Source organism: Artibeus jamaicensis, unplaced genomic scaffold (genome assembly GCF_021234435.1).
Source record: "Artibeus jamaicensis isolate MK-2021 breed Jamaican fruit bat unplaced genomic scaffold, CSHL_Jam_final contig_519, whole genome shotgun sequence".
Classification (NCBI taxonomy): domain Eukaryota; kingdom Metazoa; phylum Chordata; class Mammalia; order Chiroptera; family Phyllostomidae; genus Artibeus; species Artibeus jamaicensis.
The window spans coordinates 43,206,708-43,225,807 of record NW_026521871.1 but is presented as its reverse complement, the minus strand read 5'-3'; the positions used below and the strand labels follow the sequence as shown (position 1 = coordinate 43,225,807).

The 19,100-nt window shown below is 39.3% G+C and overlaps 1 protein-coding gene across 1 annotated transcript in view; it reads left to right on the top strand.

The window, feature by feature from the left end:
* The window catches only part of GADL1 (glutamate decarboxylase like 1), a 162,960-nt gene that overhangs the window by 71,720 nt on the left and 72,140 nt on the right, over positions 1 to 19,100 (top strand). Inside the window, exon 12 of the mRNA XM_053668954.1 lies at positions 15,847 to 16,046. Within this exon, the coding sequence (XP_053524929.1) occupies positions 15,847 to 16,046 (200 nt within the window). The remainder of the gene's footprint in view (positions 1 to 15,846; positions 16,047 to 19,100) is intronic.

Here is a 19,100-nt window from a genome sequence, read left to right as displayed (position 1 = left end):
GTGTGTGTGTGTGTGTATGTTTTATTTTGAGTGCCACTTTTAAATACTCATCTTTGCTAAAGAGTAATTACTATAGCATACAGCTCACCAGTTTTTAGAAATGCCCAGAAAAATTAGCCATGAAAGTCTTGCTCAGAAATTTTGGAGGAGATACTTCCTTAAGGGAATGCTCATTTTTCCTATCTTTATTAAGCTATTAAGAATTTTCCTGAGTCAATTTTGATAACTTGTAACCTCTCAAATATTTAATATATTTCATTGAGATTTTCAAATCTATCAGGAGAATATATATCATCCCCTAACTGTTTTGTTTTTATTTTATACCTTTACCTAAAATAAAAAATTTTAAGTATTTTTTCTAATTTTATATATCTTCTTAGAAATCACTTCCTACACTTATTTTTCAAGTCACACCTTTATTAAACTTATTTAATTGTTTTTCTTTGTCCCTTGCATTTTAAATATTTTGTTCTATATGAATGCCATTTTACATTGAGGCCAGTTTTGCCTCAGCTCCTTAAATTTTGTTTTGGAGTGTTCTTATTTTAATTATTTTCCAATTAATCTATAATGACAGTTTTGATTTCATCTCTGAGCCAAGAATGATTTATTGGAGGTATTTTAGTCTACCGAATGCTTAAGATGTTACAAAATTCTGTTTTGTTTTATTACAGTCAGATAATTATCAGAATGAATCCACAGATCAAGAGTGACAAATTTTTACCTTTTAAACTCAGCAGTGACTCTTGATATCTTATCATCCATAATCCATTTTTAGTTTTCATTTTCTGTTCCAAGTAGACTCTTTGCAGAACTAGGGAGGGGAGAAAAGTGTTTGAAGAGGAAGGTAATGTTACATATGGATGTGCACACACCCTGGGAGGTCAAAAAAGAATAGAATTTCCTGATAAGTGTAGGACATATGGGCATTTTTTTGTCCCTTGGTTCAAGTTCTAGGTGAGACTCAGAGAGTTGGGAAGGCTCTCTCCTCCTCTGTCTCACACATTAACAAGGTAAAGCAGAAATTAGATAGATGGCAGGGGAGTTAGAGCAAGACATAAGGGCTCCTGAGAGATCCTCCCACTTTCCTGTGGGCTTCCGAGTGGCTGGCAGGGAGATCATCCAAAAGTGACGGAAAAAGAACATATGAGGGAGCCTGGAAGTAGGGGCAACAAGGAGCATGACTCACGCGGTGTGACAGGCAGAAGCCATGGAAGGTCTTCAGGGGGAAGCAGGAAGGTGGAAAGACCATCCAGAGAGGAGCCGGCACTAGGGCAGGTGGTCACTCTGCTTGTGGACAGCAGAGAACACTCTGGAGAAGCAGGTTTCACTCCCAAAATTCAGTGCGTGGTTGGCAGATCTAACAAATGAAAATGAAGGAGGCTCCATTTAATTTGCATTTCAGATGAACAATATATAATATTTTAGTGTAAGTATACCCCGAATATTGGGTAGGATACTACTTATACTAATTTTTTTTGTTTTATGAAATATTTGTGTAATTCAAATTTAATAAGGTGTTTGTATTTTATTTGGTAAATCTCAGTGGCATTTGTGAATGTCACAATAATGTTAAAGAGCAAACTCTCAGAGGAAAATGTTTTATGTCTAAATGTTTTGAAAGACCACTCAATTTTTCTAGAAGTGACCAGATTAGCTATTTTGCATTAGAAACAAATTTAGTTCCAAATAATAAGTTTTTATGTTACAGAAAAATGAAACATAATTTTTGTACATCCCAAATGATATAATTTTTGAAATTCGTTACAATCGTATTTGTTTTTAAGTTCATGTGTTGGGCAAAATATGGCATTTTGTAGTATAAATATGCATTAAAATATGGCATCTTTGTGCAAGCAACCTGTACAAGCTAAATTCATATCCTTCAGTGTTAATTCCACATTCTGAGTCTTCTCTACCTGTGGTCCAATCAGCTGAGACCAAGGGGATGGGATAGGAGAGTGGTGTAAGGTGACCATCTGTATGATTGAGAGGAGAAGTAAGGGGTCATTGTGAACTGGGCAAACCCTAAGTTGTGTATCCACTATAAATGTCTTCCATCTCCTGCTGTGACCACTTACTAATAGATGGCTGAGTTTTAAAGCTGGTCTAGAAACTGAAAAGAGCAGGGAATGTGGGTTGTATCTTACCCATCTCTAGCTCCAGCAATTATCGGAAAGCAATTCATAGCTTCTTTTTTTATAAGGCTATTCTCTTTCCATTACATTTCATTATGCTTTTGTCATGTGGTAGCACATGTCACTGTTATATGTCCTTTGGACCTTATCTTGACATATATTTTCTCTGTTTTCTCACCAGTTTTAGACAGCACCATAGTGCAGATTAAACCCTTGACATCCAATTACAGAAATACCCATGCATTCATTTAGAGTACTATCGGAATCTTTGTGCCATTTCAATAACCAACTTGCCAGAGATGTAGTGAAATGCAATAAAATACATAGCATTTCTTAAGAGCTAGTAAGAACCAGGAATTTCTATAAAAGGGAAAGATGTGTTTGTGCCTCTGAGATCACAACAGCAAGAACTACAGGGTTAGTTATTCTCACAGGTTTTGTATTCCGATTATTAAATTTATAGAGCCCCTTTTACTTGAAGGCTTCAGTTGAGGTCCAAGAGGAAAATCTCCAGGGAAGTGGAGTTCTTCAAATGTCTCCTTAACTCGAAAAGATTGTGATTGGGGAAATGACTCACCTGTCATCAGTGGTAAATTCATGGAGCCAGGAGTCTTAAATGTATTCTAGAGTCCAATCTTGGCTTTACTGTTCAATGATGAATTAATGTGAGCCTATGGAGTTTAACTTTCCCTCTATGAGGATTCCCCTCCACCCCCGCCACTACCAATGCCTCTATTGCTCTAGGCATTCTTGGGAAAGGTTCTCACTTATGTTCAATAAGTTATCATAATTATTTAGAACCAAAAATGTTATTCATGGTGCCAGGCTAGATGAGATCATAGAGAAAACATATTGTCCTTCATTATTGCACTAATTTCATGGATGCTTATAGAGCAGGGGAGAAAGAAGATATTTATGGTTCATTTGAGGTCACTCTGGGACTGGGACCTGTCTGTCAATCCACAGTATGTTTCTAGAGGTTACACCGGGCAATGTTTTGTTTGAAGACTATATTTGTGATAGGGTATGGGGCAGGAGTAGGGATAAGGCCTTCACCCCATGTTGCTTGTGCTGAACAGTCAGTTATTGAGATGTACAGCCTGGGGGTAGAACAGGGCAGTATCTAGGCATTGACATGTGCCAAATACCTACAACTGGGAAGGAGAATGATGGGAGATGGGTCTGGGAAGTGACCTCAGGCTGCATATGGAACACTTTGGACATCACATAAGAGTACATTCATGTTTCTATAGATAGTTGTTCCCTCTGTGTGGAAAACTGCACATTCTTTTCATGCCTACCTGAATCCTACTTTTTCTCTCAGAAAACTCTGCATAAGCATCAACTTTCCTAGGGGGTCTTCTTGCTTTCTTGGCTGTTTTAGAGGTCTCTTTTTTATCCCAGCAATTATTTAGCCTATATCACAAAGTCCTTTATGGTAATACCATTAGCCTGTCATCTCCATTGAACTAGAGGCTCCTTAATGCTTCTCATGTCCCATACAGGCCTTGTCAATTGTGATGGGCAGATGAATGAGCAGATAAATGTAGTAACCCATTTAAACCTGTATCAATTCCATGAGGTGGGGGCTATTACTCTGCCCACTGTAAAGACAAGGAAACTGAGTACAGAAATCATAAATACCATGCCCAAGGCTGTAAAACTAGTAAGGGTAGAACTTGGATCCAGAACAAGTTGGGCTCACTCTGCAACTCATGCTTTAAACACGCAGCTCCTATGTTCCTTAATCAAGATGAAAGGTAGGAGATGACATCTCCTAACTAAAACTCTGAATTTGAAAGTCACGATGATGTACAAGAATAGAAACTGTTGATTTAGAAAGGTAAAATGTGACTGATTAATCCTCATAGAACTAATACAAAGTGAAATTCTATTGCTAATTATTTTGCTAATTCTAACTCTTTTCCACAGACCTAGCCAGGCTGATTAAGGCAACCTGTTAATCTCCTCTTGACTCAGTTCTGTCCCCAGACCTTGCCAGTAGGTTTTTCTTATTGATTTCTCCTATTGTGGCTCAAGGGTATACAGAAATCCTGTAGAAACATTCACTGTCTCTCAGGATTTGAAGTTAATATAACTGGTCCAATGTCCCCTTCAGGACATTACAGTTCATCATAATTCTTCTATCTAGAGACCAGCTGAGCCAGAGGATCCTAGAAGTCACCCCCTCTGCTTCTAACCCACCAGAGAACCTTCCTTCCCTCCTTCCTTTCCCGTTTTTTGACCATGTGTAGCTTCTACTTGCTGTTTGCATTTAATGAGTTTCCAGTTCAAAATTCATAGCCCTCTCTGCCACATTATTTAAGCAAAGACCCATTACAAAAGACAAAATACAACCTTAACATAAAGCAGAAAGTGAACTCAGATTTAACCAATTTTATCACAGAATAGTTTTTTTTCTTCCCGGGGTGTTGAGGGAAAAAAAGGAAATTAGAATGTGTAAACCAGCATGACTCTGGATCACCAAATGCCATTAAAAGGAAAATAAACCATGGCAACTTTATTTTCCAAATTAAGTGTTCTCTTTTAGAAGCTACATATTTACTGTCAGAAGGGATTAAAGGCTTGCCTTAATAAAAGTTGGAGCTTTGGAAAATAGTTGCATTACAGAGTTTGTCTCCTCATAGGTATGTCTCAGAATAGGGAGGGGTCTGCAAAGTATGGCCATTGGCCTAAGTCCAGCTTGACATCTGTTTTTGTAAATAAAATTTTATTGGAACACAGCCATGCCCATCCATTTAAGTATCCTATATGGTTGTTTTTGTGCTTCAACCACAGAGTTGGGTTGGTGTGTCACAGATTGTATGGCTTACAAAGCTGAAAATATTTACTAACTGGCCCTTTACATAAATCTTTTGCTCATTTATATTTTAGAACACCCAGAGGGGAGACTTTGCCTTCCCCCAGTCACAGGGACCACAGTTTAAACCAGGAAATTCGGGGATTAAATATGATTTCTCAGTGGGTAAATACACCTATAGACTGAGAAGCCTGGCAAGACTTGTGTTCAAATTTTGCTTCTGCTTGCAACTTCCCTGTGTGACTTTGACATTTGCTTAACTTTTCTGAGCCACAATTACCATATTTGCAAAAAGGAGACACTTCCTATTTTGAAGAACTACTATGACATTAAGCGAGATCATGTTCAAAATTGTGCAGTGCATTGCCAGCTGTGTAGTTGGCCCTTAGTAAATACAATTTATTTTTTCCTTTTTATGTCAAAATTGAGGAGTGAGTCACGTGTGAGTGCACAGATTCTTCTGTCTGGACAAATGTCCATTCGTATAGTGGAAAAATCCTTTGTCATTTTAGCACATTTCTGCATTTTATTAGGAGCCTTTGAAAAAAATGTTTTTCTCTAGTACCTGTTGTGTTCTATTCAAGGGTTTTACCAAGTGTTTCCTGATTCATCCTGAACTGTTGTTTAAGGCCAGTTTTAAGTAGGATTCCCCATGGTTACGGTAATAGCGACAATTTCCAACAACTCTTTAAAGGAATTTATACAAAGAAGAGCAGGAAACTTAGGCTTCAGAAATTGCCTCCCTGCACAGCATTTTTCCCCAGTCTAAACTACATCTCTTTGCTGTATTCCAAGCCTCAGAGGACAGACCTCTGGAGGATGCTCAAACTCCAAGAAGTGCGGGCCAGCGGCCTTGCTGCTGGATGTGTAAAACTCCATGTGAAGAGAAACCAGGCCCTTGTTAACAGCATCACAATAAGCTGCAGACATAGACTCATTTTGTTAAATAGTGTGCCCTGCTGTAGAATGGCCGGCTCTTCTAGCCTCAGTTCAAGACAACACATTGCTCTGTGTCTATTTTGTCCGGTTTGAAAGACACCATCACTTTATGTCTGTTCACCTACTTGAAGAGATGCAACTAAGCCATCTAGACTGAAGAAATATGTTCAATGATAATAAATGTTTCTTACAGACATTCACTTAAACCTGGTGCCACGAATATTTATCCTCAGGAGGTGGGCTGCTATGCAGTACCATCATCTTCAATTTACAGATGAATGAAATAGAGGTATGATGAGGGCAAGTGATGTAGTTGACAATTATACAGTAAATACTCAGAGCTCAGAAGCAGCACATAACCACTGGATGTGTTTGATGTGCACACATTACCAGGTGTACCAAGAAATCGGCAGATAATCTCTCCTCTTTCACCCTCCTTCTAGCATGCCACTTGGGCATAGCCATTTGTTGTATATCCCCATCACACTTTCCTCTTGACCTTGATCTCATCTTCTCTTCTCTTTCTCCTTTTTCTTTCCCCAACTCACCCACGTTCCCCACCTCCCTCATCTCTCCTCCTTTCTCCTTCCTTGTTTTCCCTACTTTCTCCTTTTCTATCTTAATCCTACCATATTCTGTTTTTGTAAGTTGCTTTAAATCCCTTTGGCACAAAATAAGTTGTAAATAAATAAATAAATAAATAAGATAAAATCATGGGAGCTCAGACTTGGAAGTAATGCAGGAAGAGCAAAGACTACAGTTCTTTCCACTAGAGCTGAGTAAGCAAAGTTTACTTATTTCTATGTTGATATGATAAAATATTGAAACAGTGCTTTAATCTGTATCACAAAAAACACAGGAAACTAACTGAATAGATTAAGGGTTTTTTTTTTTTTGCACATCACATCCATGTCACAATCTTTGGACATGTTTCATAGATGATTAAAACTCTAGCACTATCCATAGCCCACTTATATTCTCTTTACTTGGGTGCATAGGAAAAAGTCATTTTTCACTTGTATTCACATACAAATACAAGTTTGACACGAATAGCACACAAATGAAAGTCAGATAATCAATCACCTTGGTCTATATGCTCTTGTGAAAACACATCACTTCGGAGTTCTCTAATCTCAATATGAACACACTGCTAACTGAAACTTCTAGACCAGGATTTTTCAGTGTAAGGTTGAAGTCATTAGAGAAGTGACTTTCAATCCTGGCTGCATGTTAGAATCACCACAGAAGCTTTAAAAGCGTTGCCCTTACCCCACACCAGGGATTCTGATTTTTTTTGGTCTAGTAAGATCTCTTCATTGGTATTTTTTTTCTAAACTCTTCAGATAATTCTAATATTGGCAAGGGTTAAGAACCACAGTCCTAATTGGTCTTGAGTTATATAGTCAATTGTAAATCATATCAGCTTTTCATTTTCTTTTTTAATGAATAATCAGAATAGAATGAAATAAAAAATGTCAGTATGCAATTCAAGTACTAATGATGGATACTATTCCATTAAGCTTTTATTTCTCTTTCACGTATATTAGGGTGGATACTGTCACTATTTTAAAATTATTTTTAAAAATTTTATCTTTAAAACAATGATTTTAAAAAGTATTTTTAAATAGTGACAGTATCCATCCTGATAGCCAAAGTTGGAAAAATACTGCTTCACAATATCTCTAATGAAGAAAGTATGTTATGTTGATATTTGCCTAGAGAAGATCAGAAGATGTCCATCTGTTCTGAGAGAGGAGCCCAATGCACTATTTTTAAATGCTTGTAGGGCGTGATGTGCCATTGTAGTGCTCTCTGCTCTATCAAACGTTTCTTGAGTGTATATAGAAGCCCTTACATGTTCTCTAACACACTGAGCCTAGCTTTCTCCTGGAAGTACCATCGCTGCTGAAATGTAAGGTGCATTTCTTAAAAATGTTTTTTACCCTAGCTTTCTTATTTTTAAATCAGCTCATTCTAACTCTTAGTTGTATTTAATGAAGATTTACACTTCAGAAAATACAGGATCTAGGATTTAGCACTAAAGTACTTTATTAGTTGTCTGAACATCCCTGTTAGGTCCTAGACCTAGAACTCAACAAAACTTTCTGGAATCTCCCAGGAGGCATTCTAGAGTAGAAGTGGGGCATTTGCATTAATCCCAAGTGTTCAAATAGTCCAGGGTAGTCAGTGCTTTTCACAGATGATCAAACCTTCAGCCCCTGTAGTCACAGGGGTAATGGTAATGCAGAAACTCCCATCCAGAAGGCTAGTGAGTTCCCAGGCTTGCTGGCTGCACCCCCCGATGAACCAGGCCCCCTCCTTCCTTTTCACCTGTACTTGATTGTCTCTGTTGATGTGCAGGCGCTGAAGGATTACTCTTTCTTCCTGCCTTTTTTGCTGTAAATTGGCTGTGGAGCCACTAGGCAGAGGAGCAGCTAGGGAGGCAAACGGAGAAGGGTGGTGAGCTGGAGAGGCTGCGGCCTGGAGAGGCCTGGAGTTTCCTCAGCTGGGGATTTACCAGGGGTGGGACCAGAAGAGTTGTGCCCAGGGTTCGTGCAGCGCCCCTTTGTGCCACACTCCTACCTTGAGCTGGGGCATGGACTGGTAGGATCTATTTGCTGACCTAGAATAATACACACAGTGGAAAAGTGGTGATTTTAAAAGTACCTCAAATGGCCCTGGCTGGCATAGTTCAGTGGATTTAGTGTGGGTCTGCAAACTAAAGGGTCCCTAGTTCAATTCCCAGTCGGGGCACATGCCTAGGTTGCAGGCCTGGCCCCCAGTTGGGGGCATGTGAGAGGCAACCACACATTGATGTTTCTCTACCTCTCTTTCTCCTTCCCTTCCCTTCTCTCTAAAAATAAATAAATAAAATCTAAAAACCAAACAAACCTTCAAATGCATTAAAGAAAGGAGTGATTGAATGCAGCTGTGAAAAGTAACTTATAATAAAAAAAATAACTCACATTCCAAAGGAGGAAGATAAATACAAGATATACATCATGTAAAACCTCCCTTTCAAAACATTGTGAGTAAAATGATATTTCCTCAAGGAACATACCTCACAGAGTACTGTGTATTTAAAAAGTGTTATGTATAAGAACTGAAATGAAGCAGGAGCACAAATCACCTTTTTCCTCCCTGAAAATCTAGTCTATAGCACCCAGAAACTTTCTGGAAACAGCTAGAATCAGGCCATCCATTGAGCAAGGGTGCAAAGGCAGCTAACAGAGTGGCAGTATTTCGAGACAAGGGAAGCTGATGTGAACTTTTTACAAAGAGAGATGAGGAAATGGCAGGATGACAAGCTCTGATACATCACCGCGTGGCTGAAGAGACAGAGCAGACTGTTCACCAGTTCTTCACAAGTTTAAGCACAAGCACCTTGCATATCAGCAAACTGCTGCACCCAACAAATTCCAGAAGATGAGCCATGATGAGGGGAAAGAGGGGAGTGAGAGTTGGAGAATTCATTGAAAAGGTAGGCAGAGGCTGATCTCTGGGTGGTTACCAATGACCAGGACATGTTTGAATGGAATAGGAAAGGAAGCTGAATCAGTTGCCCAAAAAATGATTCAGGACTGGTAATCGAAGCCTAAATGTCAGGATGGGAACCTCCTGCAGACACTGAAGCACGATGGAGCACCAGTGTCTGAAACTAGCCTTTTGGATGGCAGAGGCGAAGGCCTGTGCAGCAGATTTGGTGGAGTTTAAGACAGACCATGGCCCTTCCTGGAAAATAACATTTCTCTCAAGCTGGAAATAACACCAGATGATTTTAACAATTTTCTATTGTGACAGAGAATGAAAAAACTAAAACAGAAGGAAATAAATTAAACCAACAAATAAGAGAGGGGTCAAAAATGCCATCAGAAAAATGAAAGTGATCTAAAGAATCCACGCGTGAAAGAATGTGTACTTTGGATTACAGAGGCACTTCTGTAGGGTGCAATGCAGAAGCACAGGGGGTAGAATCCAAAACGTTGAGGACTGGATGACAGGGAAGGGGAAAGGGAAGTGTCAAAAAACCCAAAGAAAATCAGCTTTGGACATTTCCTCCCTCCCTCCCTCCCTCCCTCCCTCCCTCCCTCCCTCCCTCCCTCCCTCCCTCCTTCATTTTCTTTCTTCCCTTCCTTCCCATAGGTTTTTCTCTCTCCCTCCCTTTCTTGTTCTTTCTTCTTTCCCTCCCTCCTTCCTTTCCTTCCTGCCTCCTCTTCCTTCTTCCCTCCCTCCCCCCTCTTCTTCCCTCCCTTTCCCACTTCTCTCTGTTCCTTTCTTTCCAGGCTATTCACTACCCAGGCTAATACCCTGGCCTTTTCCATGGTTCAGTCTGATTTGTGCACTTTGGGGAAAATGACACTGGCATCATTGTCATTTGCTTCCTCTCTTCCCTTCACCCCACACTGGCTGCTCAGCAGTCACTCGACATATCCTTTCTCCTCTGTCTGAATAAGGAAACTGAAGACAACTAGACAAGTTCACCATCATTTGTGGTCATTTGACGGCTCGCTAGTCTCAGTCCACCTATTGCATGCCCTTGCGCACTCTCATTTCATACTCTGCTTTTTGTGTCTTCCATACAAACCATACTGAGACTTAGAAAGACCCACAGCATCTAAGAAGGCCATCGAATGGGATAGCCTAAATAAGGTCAAGATTAGCTCTGCTTGGAGGATAAAGACCATGGGTAATTCTTCCTGTGCTCTAAGATTTCTTGTCATAGTTTTAATACATTCTGTCAACATGGTCCATTTCTGTGGATACCTTCCATGAAAAAGGGAGAGGTTGGTGAGTGGTGTAATATTCTTATTTTGTAAACAGTGATGAAACCTAGAGGTGGCACCCGATTCTGCAGTTTGCCTGGGAAGAGAAGTAAATCTAAGGAAAAATGGGTGGTGACAGCTGCGGGCATGGGGGTCAGGGGTATAGGAATATGCAGGGGAGAAGGCTGATGGGAAGGATTTTGATCAAAAACTGAGAGGTGTTCCCACTTAACACTATTTCACTAAGTTTTCACAGTATTCCTGTATAGTAGGTAGAACAAGTATTATCTCCATTAGGTCAATGAGAAAAATGAAGCCCAAGATGGTAAGTGACTTGCTTTGAGCTCTGACACCAAGTGACTAAATCAGAAGCTGTGTCCACATCTGCTGATTCTCACTTTATTCTGCCAGAACAATAATGAAGTTCAAGTTGTAATATCTACACGAACCTGCAGAAATTCCATGACCAATCACTCTTACGTGGCTGTTAATATCCTTGGTGACTTGGCTATTTTTTACCTTTACAGCCTTCCTAGCTATGCCCTACTTCATTAATTAGCCCCAGTGATACTGAATTAATTTTACCTTCCCTTCTACTACTCAGCTACTCCTTATCTCCTACTTCAGCTCTCAGGTGACACATTCTTTCTTTTGAAGAGCCCTATCTAACATCTCTGCATTAGTGAACGAGGACCCTTCTTCGTGCTCCTTGGATCTTATTCTTTCCCTCATTCTAGCACTTTATTCTAATTGCCTGTTTTTCTGTGCCTGTCTCCCTCTTAAACTTCTTAAGGATAGTGACACTATAGCACCAGTGCCTACCATAGCTTTTGGCATATGTTAAGGCTCTCAAAATGTTTGCTCAAGAAATAAAGCAAATATCAGAAGGTATATCTTTTTAAAAATTTGCTTTTGTATCCTACATTACAACCAAGCCTTTCTGCTATTCACAGCCTAAATTTAGTTTTGCGCATTCAATCAACAAATGTTAGCTTAGATGCTTGGGACTTCCATTGGGGTTGTAGGCCTGAACTCCTGGCCTCATACTGCTTATTATAAAATAGGTCCTCAGTATATAATTTTGGAATGAATTAGTTAGTGCAAAGATGATCGATATGCCCATTTCCTAGGACATTTAATTTAGATAGTGTCTTGCATGTAAGTAATAGTGATAGGGGAACAGAATATGGGAAGTTTTTGGTAGCTTTTTTTTGATAAGTTGAATCTGATCTAGCCTGTAGAAATCAAAGATAACTTGACTAATCTTGACAAGGAGAATATACAACCTCCTGATGTATTATGTCTTTTTAGTGATATCCTTAAATATCATGAGAGTCACAATTACTTAGAAAAATCTCAAAATACTTCATTGACAAGATGGTACCACTAGTAAGACCTGAGGTCATATTCACAGGAACAAACTTAAGGGCCTGAAATGGCATGTTAGTTGCTTTGACCTTTAGTTTGATGACTTCTCTGCTGCCATTTCCCATTTTACCAATCTATCTTTAAGAACTTGTAATGAGTGTTTATAGGGCACTCTCTTCCACGTATATTTAAGAGCTCACTATAGAGAGAGTAGAACGTAATGTGTAAAGAGCTTAAACCTTGGATTCATGCAGCCTTGGGTTTGAAGCCCAGCCCTACCGCTTACCAGCTACATGATCTTAGGTCATTCACCAAATTTCGCTGTGTTGCAGTTTTTCAACACTTACAGTGACGTTAACAAAAGGAATACTGTTTGAGTTGTATTAATTCATACATATACAGTGCCTAACACCTAGTAAAGACTTGATAAATGTTGGCTCTGGCCCATATTATCATGTGCTAGGTTAGGTGTTGGGAACACAACAGTGAAAAGGAAAGTTACGGTTTCTGTGCTCCTGCAGTGTGCTTGGCATTTGCTCTCTTTGCTGTGTAATTCATTCTTCAGCCTTCCTCTGCTTTGCTGTGAAGGGGGCCTGACTCCCAAAAGCCACATTTCCTAGTCTTCCTTACTAATTGGCTTCCTGCTAGATTTAAGCAGCAGAAGGTTCAGATGAGAGACTGAGGTTGGGAGGCCAATGATGACTTGCTGCTTGGATAGCAGCATCAGCATCTCTGACTGTCTCTTTTTCCTTTCACATTTCCCTCCAACAGAACCTCCTGTCATCCTCACAGGCCCCCACTGGAAGCCCTGGTTCATAGGCTTCTTACCAGTTTTCTCCTGTAGGCATGAGGCCAATACAGAAGAAAGTAGGGCAAGAGGGAAAAGGCAAATTACAGATTTAGTCCTGGATCCAAATGTGCCCGAAAATTTTATATATGTGGATTTTTTAAAATATGAGCCTATAAAAATGCCCCCCTTTTTTTGCTTCAGCTACTTTGATTGCATTTCCTTTCACTTGCCACTGGAAAGTTCTCATATATTGTCTACTACTCATGAAAACTGTTTGAGATATCACAATACAAAGCAATTGGTATTCTCATTGAACACTTGTCTCTGGAATTAGTGTAACTACTGTTTACTGCCCTGCTAGGGTTAAGCGTATGAAGTTGAGCAGAATAAACATTGGCCTTCTCTTTGATAGTACAGTGACAAATTAAGTGATTTCCACTTAAAACATAAAAATGTTAAATTTTACTATTCTTATTCCAAAATTGTTATTTTCTCTGGAGATCTTCCCTTTATTGATTTGTATCTTAAAACACATCTCATCCATTTTAATACAAGAATATAAACTAAAATGCAAAGCAGAATCTTTGGGGGGAAAGTTTTCATTTATTTTCAATAAGGTAAATCCCAAGCCTCCAGCTGCTCTTTATGGAAAGCTACCCAAGGCAGGAGGACTTTTCAGTGCAATGAAACTAACAGTGTCACTACTGCAGGACAATCACTCACTCTGTTCTATGTTTTCTTGGCTCTGCTCTTCTGCATTTGCCTGTGATGATGCAATTTGTCTTCTGATAATGAATGGACTTCTTCTCCCTTACAGCCACCAGCATAAGTCACTGAAACTTGCCCAAGACGTTTAAAGTTCATCTGCTTTGGGACTTTTTTTGAATCTTTCATGGTGGATGAAAGTAAATTAATAATCATGATGCCAGTACGTGTGTGTGTGTGTGTGTGTGTAGGCTTTGTCTTTAAAATATGTACAGTGGCCTTTTAATGTTATGATGCATGGTCAGGCTGTAGTTGCTATGGAAACAGTAACCAAATTTCCTGACATTGAGGGTAGGGAGATGCAGTGGTGGCAGCTGTGATCAGAGTTGAGAGATTGCTGGTAGAATCAAAGTAGCTTGAAGAGTAAGGAGTTTTTTCTGCCTTAATATTCAGATCAGAGCAATCACCTCTTCTCCAGTGTCTACCAATAATAATCATGAAAGCCAGGCTGGAGGCTTGCTAATATTAGTGTAATTATTATTTTATACTTGGTTTATTTTGGATAATGGATGAGTGGGATTTGGGGGTCCTTGATTATAGTTAGTATATAATTTTTTACATAGTATAAAATCATGCTTTATGGTAATAGAACACATTATATCCAGATTAGTGTCCACACAAGTCAATATTTCTATTAAGATAGCAAATGCATGCTTTTGTTTGGAATGGGATGCCCTGAGATTTTGTTCTTCAAGTACAAGTTGATTAGTAAAATGAGAACATCTTATACATTCTCTGTTCAGAAGGGATCGTTTTGTAGAACCTCTATTATTCCTGGGGAGTTTCTCTACAGCTTCCTATACAGGAGTGGTAGTTTTACATTATTAAGAGTTGGAAGATGCACCGAATAAGAAGTTCACATATCTGTGTTTGTCTGTCCATACTGCATGTCAGGGGAATGTGAGAGAAGTTTGGAATATGTGGAGGGACATTATCACCCTAATTGCTTAGTGAGGGTCCTCTGTGTCCAATTCAGTGTTAAGCTCTGTGGATGTGGACATGGCTGGGAAATGATTCCTGCTCTGAAGAATGGGCTTGTCCACGAGAGGAGAAAATACATGCAGCCTGCTCATTGAGTAGGGGTAGTGCAGGGGTAAAGCCAACAAATGCAGCCAAATATAAAAAGAGAAAGTGAGTCCAATGGGGTGGTAAAATAAAGAAGCTGAAGGGGAAGCAAAACTTGAGATAGGATCCAAAGGAATGGCAGACCTAATTAAAGAGGGAAGACTATTCTGTTAGTAAACTGCAGAATATATATACTGCCTATGTTCTTTGGAATGTGTCATGTTTATTTAAAATAGAGACAAGGTCAAGCAATTGGCGTGAGCAAACATACATATGGGGCATGAGCTAGTGGTTAAGGGACATTGAGTAGTTTGGTTATGACTTGGTAAAGGAGGGTGGACAGATGTTTCTAGTAGGCATTCTCGGGGAATGAAGATGATTAAGGAGTTATGGGGGCTCAAGAGACAGGTTAGAAAATATGGGGCTTTGTAGATACCAAATGACATTGAGGGCAACATGGCTTAAACTCTAATAATTTGAGGTCAAATGAAGACTCTAGAATGGCAATAAACATGGTGAATTGCCATACACTGTTTGATAAGAAGTAACCAGTCGGTAAATGGAAATTGAATTTGGTTGCAAGTAAAACCAATGTGAGACCAGCCCAGCAAAACACTTTGGAATTCTCGCTGATATTTTATGGTCATTAAAACTTTTTGGCACTTGTTTAGCTCTTCCACAGCTCTTTCCTCAGGTTTTTTGATCCCTGGGTTATTGTTACTTCTTGCCTTTTCAATACAGATATGAGTCAAAAATGTTTTAAAAGCCTAGTATTTTTGCATATGAATTGCGTAAAGTATGTACAATATGTTAGGGACTTTTGTCCACTGTGGAGCCTTGAGTGAGTTGTAGACAGATTTTATTTCATCTTGAGCCATTGGCCCACCTTGATATCATACAGATGATGACATGATTGTCTTAAAGCTTCTGAGTACTCATCAGTAAAATTGTTGAGAACGGATTTAGCATTCTCAACTCTGAGTTTTTTTTAAGAAACACAATGGGTAATCTGCATCTCCAAGTGAACACATGTCTATTGCTTCTGAAATAGGACAGATGTAGAATGAGACCAAACACCTTTGGCACAAAGTTGTAGAATATTGTACAGATTCAGTCTTGGTGTTTGTTTTTGAAATCAAGTGTATTTTAAAAATGGACAATTGTTTGATCTTCCTTTTTTTTTTCTTCTCCCAAAAGGATCTTCTTAAGAAATGCTACTCTGCCAAAGCATCTTACCTATTCCAGCAGGACAAATTCTATGATGTCAGCTACGACACAGGAGACAAGTCTATCCAGTGTAGCAGGAGACCAGATGCGTTCAAGTTCTGGATGAGTTGGAAGGCCCTGGGCACATTAGGCCTTGAAGAAAGAGTGAATCGTGCTCTTGCTTTGTCTAGGTACTTGTGTGTGTCCATGTATGTCTGTAATAGACTCAGTGACAGTAACATTTGCAAGATCTCTACATGTTATTTCATTTATGCATTCATTCTTTTATCTGATAACCATTTCTCCAGTATCTACTATGTGTTAGGAATTGCGAACAAAGCAGTCCCGCCCTCTGCCCTCCAGGGTCTTAGCCAATAAGGAATACACTGAAATGCCAAGCAGACAAAATACTGGTGAAGCTACTTTTTGATAAGGAAGGTACATGGTGCACCAGACCACTCTTGATATATAACTGCGGACATTTGCCACCTGAACTGGACTCTGCTCCTAAGCTTGGATCAGTGGGTGCCACTGGCCAGGCCATGGCCAAATTTAGTTTTAAATGTCATTTCTTGGCTTGAACACTGTAGAGTTTCATGGTGTTTAAGAAATCAAATATTTGAATATTTAAAATATTTAAAAATAGAGAAATTTGTTAAAAATCTAGATTTTTTGGGCTGCTATGGAAAGATCAGAATGCTCTCAATCCCACATGGTGACAAGCTGCTGAATGTGATGCCTGACTCTCTGGGGAGCCATGGCCTTTCTACTTCCTCCTGTTTGTTTTTAACTCATACCCTATTTTATTATAGTGTAGAGGTGCTGCCCTACCATTGATAAGCTGTGTGTCTTGGGCAAGTTTCTTAACCTTTCTGTACCTCTGTTTCTTCCCAGTAACATGGAGAAAGCAACAGCCTCTAACTATAATTATTGTTATGAGAATTAAATGAATTGCTATTCATAAATACTCAAAACAGTACCTGGCATATACTACATGCTATATGAGCTTTAGTTATATATATATATATATATATATATATATATATGTGTGTGTGTGTGTGTGTGTGTGTATATATATATATATAATTTTTTTAAACCTATTTGGCCACTATAGGCATCAGAGCTTGTGATCTCTGCTTTGGATAATCTCTCCTTCTTCACTCCCTGTTCACACTTCTTTTGTAAAACCTTAAGTGTGTCCTTAGAGACTTAAAACAATTTCTCTTTTCTATACTGGGAATGGTATGGGTGCTCTGTGCAACACTGCAACAGTGATGCTCTGAACGTTACTTCAGACTGTCTGAAAATGTATTTTATAACAACAGTTATTTATTCTAAGAGGTCTTCAAGTTGGCTGGAGTGGTTTCATCTCAGTTTGGTGGCTGTGGGGTTTGGTGGCTGTAAGGAAGAAGGGAAGGGACCGGGTCCACCCTGCACATTTCTTTCATTTTTCTTGGATCAGCAGGCCAGCCAGAGAGTGTTCTTATAATGGGGCTGACAGAAGCCCAATAAGGCAAGCCCACGTTAACCTCTTGATTGTGTCATATTTACTATCATTCCAGTGGCCAAAGCAAATCACATAGCCAAGTTCAATGTCAAAAGGCAGGAAGTACACTCTGCCATTTTGCAAGAACTGCAAAGTTACTTGTCAAATGGCTCAGATATAAGGAGTGGTAAAGAGATGGCTTTGGCATTTTCAGAAGACCATTAGAAGTCAACAGTTCTGGTGATTATGCTTTAAGAAGTAGTTTGAAAATTCTGTGAATATTGTATCGGTTAACACTTGTGGTGGTAACTGACAGAAACCTTAACTCAAGGTACTATAAACTAAGGAAGATAATTTATTATCTCAGGTTATTTATAAGCTAGTATAGTGATGACTTCTGGAATGGCTTATTCTAGGGGCTTATACAATACCAGCAGGCCTCAATTTCTCTCCATCTATCAGGTCTGCTCTCCTTCATGTTTAGTTTATTCTTATGTAGGAAGGTAGCTGCCAGGGGTGTGAGATATAGATCCTCCCAAGCTCAAATTCAAGGTCAAAGGAGAGAGTTCTCCTCACTCAACGATCCTGAGGAAATTTTAAATTATTTCCGTGTGAAGTTAAGCATCCATCTCTGAATAGGTTGCTGTTGCCAGGGGAAGGTGACGCTCCCATTGGCCATGCGCCCCTGTATGCCCTCCCTTGGAATTCACTGGGGAGATCGTCAGTTCCTGCTATAGAATATATACTGAAACTAGGTGAGCACCGTGCCTCTGTTACAAGTACGGCTTCAGTGCCTGGATCAGAAATAGGGAGATAACTACCCACTGGTGAAGTAATGGAACAGTCTACTACAAATACTGATAGTTGCTCATTAAAGTAAAATGACAGTCCAGAAATATCTGTTCACTCTTCTGTGTTTTCTTATACTACTTAAGTGTGGTAGAATCTCTGCATTATTTTATCTAAGCTGCTAAGTAATTCAATAACAGGCGTCTTGAAGCAGGCTAGATATAAATATTTGATGATTGTATTTATTATAAAGTTAACATTCATCTCAGGGTGGAATTTAATTTAGAGTCAAAGGAGATTTTCTAAATTTTGCAGAGAAATTATCCGGAGGATAAATGTGAACATTTCAATTCAATTCAACAACACTTATTGTTTGTAAAGGTTTGTCTGGCCGAATTGAATGGAATTAACATTTCAGTGAGCATAGTTGCAGGCTCTGTGACCTATATTTAATTATTTGAAAAATAATCCCTCCTCTTTCATGCTGTCACTCATAAAAGTTTTTCCCTTGAACTTTCCGCATTCTGAATCTCCAACATTCTATTCCTGCGGTGAGCAAAAGCCATCCTGCTTTCCCACCTGCAATACTAAGCAAAAGCTAAGTCTTTTTAATGCATGCCACTTGGCATGGATATAAAATTATAAACTTGGGAAAAGCCTCTCTGGGATTAAGAATTGTATTAACATAGCAACATAAGGCCTTTATTTGCGTGATTTTATTTCCGTTTAAATTGGTTGATTGCTCTGTGGTCCTGCTCTTCAGGAAAAGAGGAACAATTTCCCAATTCTGGGAGCTGCTCTGTTTGCTGGAGCTCATGTGCAGCGGGCCACCTGCAAACAGGCTCTCAGGAGGAAAAGGCCCTAATGTGTTACATCTGCCGTTGTCCACGAAGCAAATTCCCATCGTGGAAAATTGTGAGCTGTCGACAGTGGTGGGTTACAAAATCCTGGAACATTTAATAATTAGCTC